Raw genomic sequence first — 8760 nt, 5'->3', positions numbered from 1 at the left:
AGGACGGATAGATGCAATACAACTGCTCATATGTACTTAAAAGGAAGGAATCCTTTCTTATGTATGATGGGTTTCAGAAAAACACTACTTGGAGTTGCTGGGAGAATATTAAATGGTCCAATGAGCCAGTCAGAACATGATTATATTTTTTTCAAATCCTTAACATCAGCAGCAAAAGAAACTGAGACACTTAAGGGCTTAAAAGGGCAGAAATGTATCTAGATCAACCTATTAATAGATATATACCAGCACACCAGGAGAGGCAGATGAGGAAAAAAGATATAGTTAACTGGACTCTAATGGACATTTTCAGACTCAGTTTTTTTTTAAGAGTCTATTATATGGTCTACAGGGTAAATATTTTAGCTTCGGGCTAATATTTAACTTCAGGCTCTGTCTGCAGTGCATAATCAAATGTTTAATAATAATAGCAGCAAAATCTTCTAGTCTGCTTTCTTTCACAGACCTTTAGTCAGGTTGCAACAGAGAGAGGCAGTAGAAGTCAAACCCTTCTCTCCACTACAGCCTTGCCTGCTCCAACTGAGTTACCTCAGTGCTCCTTCCAAAGCTCCTCTGTGTGTGAAATTCCTGGACTACTTGTTGACCTAGGCAGTCTCTTTTCCGTGCTACATCTCTGTTCCCCATGGAAGCATCAGTAGTGTCAATATCTGCCCAGGCTCTCCATAGGCAGGGCAGAGTGTTGGGAGGAAAAAAAGCAGGGCAGCACCCTTGCTGTGCAGGAACAGCAGAGTGCACACAAGGAGGCACCTTTGTAATGTCCCTGTCTTTGGCCAGCAATTTTTCCAAAAATCATCCCACTGGCAAGGGACAGAGATTAAGTGACTTCTGTGCCAAACACAGCACACATCATGTGGAAGAAGCATGTCTGGGATTTGGCACCAGTCACAAGCTAAGTATGCTAACTGGTATGTCTTCCAAGCAAGACCTGAGTGGCGAGGGTTATATGGTTATATTTCACATTTTCTTATCCAAGTGTAATCCCCTGGTATTGCATGCTGTAAACACCCATGATGCTCTTGAAATGAAGCCCTCTGCAGTGCTGGTCCCATTATTGAAAGGGTTAGAGAGTTGTGTACACAGCTCTGGATCCAGGGAAGCAAATCCAAAACCTGATTTGGACACTGTATAGGTAGAGAAAATAATTTTCAAGTATGGAAGGCAGCTGCAGAAGAAGGGTATCACTCTTAGTAAAGAAAAACGGATTAGAAAGGCATTATTTACACTTGATAAATCAGAAATAGCATCAAAGGGAGCTAGTATTACAAACTATTAATGAAACACATAATAATGAAACAAATCACATAATAGATCACAACGAAGTGATTCAGTGTAATGAATACTGATACCAAGTTAGTGAGCTGTGGTCTCTGGGGATACAATTTCAAATCCATTCCAGTGAGTCTGGTAGGAATGTCAGCAGAAAAAAAAAAAAAAAAAGAATTTGGCATTCCATTGCTCACACTGACCACATCCACACCTTACAATTGTTGTCCTTTTGATGACATTTGTAGATAAAAATTATATTTAAAAGTTATGTTATCTACCAAGGCCAAATATAGGCATTTATTATTTCTTCTTGTGTCAAGGTAACAACAGAGATCTCATCCCATGCAGATGTCAGGCAACTGTCCTAATTTCACATAATAGTGTGAGTAAATAAACATTAGCCATATTAAAAAAGACAGCCAGACAATGTTTTATCAATACGGATTACAAACTCATTTATTTCTTATAATTATAGAGAGCCCATTGCTGCTACGGAACATGGTAATAGCTTGAGAGTGAAACAAGTCTAAAATGCAGCTCTTCAGAAAGATTTTAGATTTTGGAGGTACAAAAGGTGAAGTCCTTGATTAAGAGAGGGATGCTTTACATAGCTTATATAAAATACTTGTATTTTGGTCACACACATGAAACTTCAGGTGGTGTGCAAGTCCTGATTACATTTCAGACTTGTCTGTATTCTAAATCCTTCCTAAGTCAATTCTGGCAATATCAAAGCCTACCGAATCAAACATTAATTTGTGCATTTTTAGCTAAATTCATATTTTTTAATGTGCATTTGCGAAAAATATTTTGGCCTTTTTTCTTGCTTTTCTTTGACATGAAGGCATTCACACATGTAGCACTGGAAAGCTGGTTTGATAGCTAAGGAAAGGCACTGCAAAAATCATCAAGCTGAGCAGGGAGCTGCCTAAGCCTGCCTAAGCTATTGCAGCGTTACTGATAACAGCCTCTCTGAAGAGACCCTTTGGATCTAAAGATTCTCAGCTGAGGTTCTGGCTCAGCTACAAGATTTTACAACCAAATGTCAGCGACAGGCTTACCAGCACAGGGTGAACTTCTGAATAACAATATCTTTCTTACCCTCTGTTATGGTCTTAAGAGAAGCAATATATAGTAAGGCTGAAGGGTGTTGCAGTTTGTTTGGACAATTATTTTTTTAATATCTAAACTTTAATAAATGATGAAAATGAAAAAAATTCATCAAATAAATACATACTGATAGATTTGAAATGAGCTAAATTTAGCTTACCCACAAATCATTACTGAAACACAAATATTTGAGTATGTTACTACATATGTAACTACATACTACAATTATGATTGCTCAGTTCAAGTCCACAGAGCCATGTTACAGATTTAAGTTTCTGATACCAAAATTTCTGTCATGCAAAGTTTTTGAGCATCTATAATAGGATCAGAATTCTGTGTTCACATTAGATATATTTAATTTACTGTGATGTTTTTAATACATTGTTTTGACTTTTCTTCACAATAATTACAATGCCTTCAGAATTACAAAAGACAAGTAAATCAAATCAGCATGGATTTGGGGAAGCATCACACTCAGAAAGAATCAGAAATCAAGCATCTGTGGATAAAGCTGCACAATGGTGAGGCCATCATTTTCATCTTCAGAGAGCCACCTTAAGGGAAAAACATAAAAACCTGTCATAGACACAGCACATGTAAAACTTAAGAAACAGACAATTTGTGAGAGCCTGGTTCTTCACCTTTGATTTTCTAGGAGAGTATTTACATTGGTTTGTTGAGAAGAAAAAATTAATCTGAAGAAAATAGTGACTTTTAAAATTTTTGTTTTAATATTCACATATGTGTAATTTTAAAGTGTAATTAACTTTATTAATATATTTATGAAATATACATTAATTTTATTTTTTTGTCATATAGGTAACTAGTAAATTGATCTAAAGAATGACAATAAAATCAGGATAATTTAGAGGAGGGAAATATGTTCTGTGATAGCAAGTAATTGTCCTTATAATTCATTCCAGGAACTCTCTTTCCCCTATCTCTTTCTTGGTTCACAACATACTGAGTTGCATGATGGGCCCAGTCCTAGCTCTGTAAAAGACTATGGAGCTTTAAATGTCAATTATATGAGAAACAAGCCTGAGTCCAAAGTTTGGGTAGACTGATTTTAACTGGAACCATGGATACAGTGGTGTTAATTTCCAAAGAGAGTTAAAAATCTTCTATACTTTGGAAGGTTTATGACAGTCTACCTGATTTGATATCTACACGTGTGGGAGGGGTTCCCAGACAGTAAGTACAGCATGAAAGTAGCTCACATCTGAAGCTGCTCCATTCAGCACCTGGGAGATATGGCTGAAGATAAACAGGTCCAAGCTGAAGCATAACTGATTTTGGCAGCTAAAACTGTAAGTGGAAGTCACAGAGCCTAGAAAAGGTGTGATGTGTAAGCTAGATAACACGCATTTAAATGGGTTAGGAAAGGATTCAGGTTTCTCTGTGATTAGTGTCTTTTAGAGACATTATTTGTATTGGTAGAGTCTTTTTTGTGGGAGAAAATGAGCCCATTCTCCATTCACTCCATAGGCCATGAGAAGAGGAGCTCCATGAGGAGCTCCATGTCTCAGCTGGAAGAGGACCGTGAACTTAGAGTTTCCTCTATCTGAGGAACCTCTGGGTCACTGAGTGCCCTGAGGTTAACCTCCTAATCTCTCCTACTAAATAACTTCCAGTACAAGTGGGTTGATACATTTCAAGGTAGGCACATAGCCCAACAAGGCCCCAGTTGAATGTTCTTATCAGCAGCATGTAGAATCAATCTGTGCCAGTCACTCACCTACACCAATGATGTGATTCAAGTTCTTGTGCCAGTCTCTTATATATCTTTACACTTTTACTATAAGATTTTAAAAAAAATTGAAAAAAACCCAAATATCTGGGAAAAAAATGTTTGCTGCAGTCTGTCTTCTGCAAAAATCTTCCTGGCTGGTGTGGTCTGAGAACTCTTACAAGCAAAAGAGATGAAGTGTCATCAAATCCTGAAAATCCTGTCATGGATTGTGTTGCACATCTGAGAAACCATATTTGTGGCTTAAGAACATTGCTTAATGCCCACTAATTTAGATTTAGGTATTTAGAAGATTAGAGAGCATCTGAGCATGCCATTGGAGGAAGTTGAAGCAAGGGAATTTTATTGTTGTTGGAAGAAGTTTAATGATGTTGAGGTCAGTAGCACCCTTCCTCTCATGATTTAGACTGTAGAGACCAACTGAGTATCCAAGAACTTAAAAAGTTACCTTTTTTTTGTACAGGGGCTGGGATTTGGCTTCCATTAATTGTCAAGTTTACAGAAATATTTAGGGAAAGAATAAAATTAAATATTCTTGGCTACCATTTCTGTTTTCAGATTATCAGGTAACATTCCTCTTTCTAGATACAGGTAGCTTGTAAATTTTCACACTTCTGTGCTCTCCAGATGCATTTAAAAACTAATTTCCACTTGGAATGACATGAATATGTTTGCATCAGTTATTTATTCTGAAATTCTTCAAGCTGTGAATGATATACTGTAGTGAACAATCACTCCAAGAATACCCTTCAATTTAATTTCCAATTTTTGAAATGGTATTGTTTCAGTTTGATGCAGACTGATGTACACCTTCTTTTTGCACATCAGTAGCCCTTTACCCAAGAAACCCATTACCTAAAAAATTTCTAAATTTAGATCATTACAATTTTACATTATATTATACAAAGCTTTCCTCAGTCTTTATCCTATTTATGAGTGTATCTTGTGCCCATACTAAGCAAACATTGAAACAGAAGGATTCTAATGTTTTAATGTTGCCTTTGCTCAATAAAATACATTACTTCTTCCTCAAGTTTTGAATCTATGCTGCCATATTCCACTGTCCTCCTTTCTGATTCTTTTCCATGCCTGTTTGCTTATCCCTGGTATGTTTGCCAGAGCTATTTATGTGCTAATGCTTGTATAGTGGCTCACCAGACACCATCTACCTCTTGCGTCCAAAATATGTACGAATACTTTCTCTTGGCAAAGGCATTAAATTATGGCTCTCCTACAATCATCCAGTTTTAATTGTGTGGAAAAATCGAGCATCCTCCTCTAACAATTCTTCTGACATGTTAGTTTCAAGCTGGCCAAAGGGTTCAAACGTCATTGGGGATAGACTGATAGGAACACAACATTGGAAAAAAAAATCATTACTGTCTTAGAAAACCAGACAGAAGCAACTGAGAGACTTGTGAAAAAGAAAACAGCATGTACAGGGTGATGATGGACTGATCTACTGACCTGTTACAGTTAAAGCAATGCATTGAATTCCTAGCTGCATCTGTGATTTCCACTTTTTCTAGAAACCAGCCACTTGCTGTAGAAGAAAAAAAAATAAAGAGCAAATTTAATATAACCAAAACACAAATACAGCATAAGAAAGGTTTCTAATTTAATTTCCCAAACCCCATGTGGTTCAGTACTTCCAAGTATATTCAACATCAATAATAAAACTGAAACACAGATGATTCAAATTACTACAACGTCTCTTAGTTTTACAGGGAAGGTCTTTGATGTTTTTGACAGAAAATGTAATGGAAGATTTTTTTTACAACTTATTTTTCCAGATTGGATAGAACAGGCAGTAAGACAAATGAAATAGTGTGCATGGTAATATTTAATACATTCTTGAAAACCCATTTTGCCCTTTCAGGTACTCGGAAATGCATTCAAAATGCACCCCTAGTGGGCATTCTACTACTCTTTTCTAATTAATATATTGACATGGATGTGAACCAAGTGTTGAAACTGAATGCTTCTCATATCCCTATTTTTCCAGCAGTCATGATTAGAATAGCATTTTCATTTAGGTCAGCACTCATATTTGTTTCAGCTTTAAGATACTAAATATTTTAATTTAATCTCCTGTTTTCTGTGTGAAGAAATACCTACATTGTTGTGATATAGAATTTTATTTCCTAGAATATCAAAATATTAATATTTTAAAACCAAAACTTTATTTTATATATACAATGTCTGTGCTGATATCTTTAGTTGTGTTTGCCAATGCAAATACTTAAGGAAAACATTTTAAAACTAATTGGGATCATACTGCTGGCAGTTGACAACATTTTAGTACTCTTTACGTGTCCTAGAGATAAAGAACTAGATCATATCTAATTATTTTGGTTTTCAAATATTTGCATGAAGTACTAAGTAGGCTAAAACCAATAAAATACTTTTATTCATAAATGCTAAATTTTAATTGCACATGCTAAAAATATAATACAAAAATATTTGCAAATAGTGTCAGTTTGGATAAAATGTAAAGGTACAGCGATGTTTCTTTTTATTCAATGACATTTTCAAAAAAATAGCCGGGTTAAGTAGGCCATGAAGGTGTCTAGATATTCCACCTTCAATTCTCTAGATCCATTTATTGATATTGTGAAGTACTTTTGAAACTCTTTTAATGAAATCTTGTGAATGGTTTAATATATCATAGACTCTACTTGGAATAGATGACCTTTCACAAAATCTCTAAATCAGAGTCAAGATCATCAGCAGTAAAATGTTACAGTCTCTCAGATTTACACGACCCTTTACAAAAGAATAGAAAGGTAAGTTTGCTCTCTTGAAAAGATTAAAATCTAATGCTTCATCCTTTATTGACAAAACTCCAACAGACCTCACTAAAGTCTCCAGGTATGGAGAAATCCAGAGGTAGCTAGGATATATTAGCAAACAGATGGAATATCTCAAAGAGGTACTCTAACATTTCAGGAAGCTTGTGGGGATAACAGCTAATTTGACAAAACACACTTGGAGGTAATTTCAGAGAAATATTTAGAGGAAGGTTGTCATGTCTAAGATGACTCAACACACACCAGCTGTGCTAGGAAGGCACTATTAACATCTATGTGATGTTGATCAGGACACAGAGAGGAAAAATAATAATAATGTTGATAGATCAGGACTCAGGAAATAAAAGTTCAATCTATTATTTCGCCTGCAGTACTAAAAGTCTGCAATTGTGGAGTTCCCTTCCCGTATCAGATCTAAGATGAACTGTATGCATGCATAGCAGTTATCACAAATAAGATGAAAGTCAGCAGGACAATCTTGTTTATTATAGATATTTCAACAGGTTTAGTGATTTTTCTGTTTTCCACACCGTGAAATATATGACATGACTGGGTGGTTAGGAAAATAAAAAAGCTGTTCAACTTTCTCCAAGTAGGAATTGCTGAATTTTTCTTGGTTCATCCTAGAAATGATAAACCCTTTGGAACTTTATGATGCCTCATGAACTTAGATTAATCAGATTTTATTAAACCTAAACCTATTTCTTTGAGATGGCTTAAGCAAACTTCACCTGACTAGAATATCTTAATGCAATCGGACCTTTTTGATTCAAGTTATACATTCCCTGAAAATTCAGTTTATGTGTTTGTATATCTCTATATGTCTGTATATATCTTGATAGCTGCATATCCCTAAGGGTTTTAGAGCTATTAACTGAAAGCTAAAAAGATTATATGCCCTAGTCTCCTGTTTTATTTTTATGTAAAATTCAGAGTCTAGAGGTTACTGTTCACAGAAACATTTTCCATCATCATGTGTGGTTATGTTCTGTAGCTACCTCCTAACTTAACATCAGGGCAGGACCTGGTGCACACTGGTGTTCTCAGGCTTTACAAGAGGATCTCTATGTGTGTGAGAGAGAGCTACAACATGCTTTAATCAGAGTCCCCAAACTTGCTCAAATCATGGAAAGTCTAGCCTGCAGTTTGAAAATTAAATCCTATCTTATTTAAAACATCTAATAAGGGGTTTGGCTGAGCAATGTTTGAAGGACAAAACTATCTGAGGTTTATTTTAACTAGATCTGTTAGAATCGTGGTGTAGTTAAGGGAAATGTGATAGAGGGGATGAAAACAAGGGCAGTAAAGCTGACCTCATTTGTACACAGATTTGTATTAGCTAACTGTAGCAGTAGTGTGACTTCAAGCACCTTTCCAAATGTCAGGCAAATCCTTAAGCAGAAGATGTTTGCAAGGCTACTGAACACAGAATACTTACCAAATCCTTTCCCATCGTGGCCAATTTCAATTGAACGTAGGCTGCCTAATTTTTTTGTCTTAATCTTGAAGGTATCAACCTTTAATATTAAAATATAATTATTTAAAATATTATATAATGTTTGGAAGCTTACATATTTGTCTAAGTTACTTCTGAGACCAATTCAAGTGTAATAGTAGAAGTTCAGAATAAGAGAACCACTAATGTAGTTTATTTTCCCAACTGATGATGTGTGATACACATCCTCTCCTATTAGGTCTCAGTTTCAACACAAAAGATTAATTTTTCAACTTATCGTATGACAATCCCTACTTCTTTCTTGACTTTCATCTATTGTGAAAACATTTTTGGTCTCATGAATCCTC

General features: G+C 35.6%; 1 protein-coding gene across 1 annotated transcript in view; it reads right to left on the bottom strand.

Moving 5' to 3' along the window:
- Positions 1-1716: 1716 nt before the first annotated feature.
- The window catches only part of LOC115493890 (lipoxygenase homology domain-containing protein 1), a 189953-nt gene continuing 182909 nt past the window's right edge, over positions 1717-8760 (bottom strand). The window contains exons 57-59 of the mRNA XM_072924659.1: positions 8396-8474; positions 5615-5690; positions 1717-2951 (exon numbers count right to left, since the gene is read on the bottom strand). Of these exons, the coding sequence (XP_072780760.1) occupies positions 2882-2951; positions 5615-5690; positions 8396-8474 (225 nt within the window). The 3' untranslated portion in view covers positions 1717-2881. The remainder of the gene's footprint in view (positions 2952-5614; positions 5691-8395; positions 8475-8760) is intronic.

The sequence above is a fragment of the Taeniopygia guttata genome, chromosome 2, assembly GCF_048771995.1.
Source record: "Taeniopygia guttata chromosome 2, bTaeGut7.mat, whole genome shotgun sequence".
Classification (NCBI taxonomy): Eukaryota; Metazoa; Chordata; class Aves; order Passeriformes; family Estrildidae; genus Taeniopygia; species Taeniopygia guttata.
This window is presented reverse-complemented; position numbering and strand designations above follow the sequence as displayed.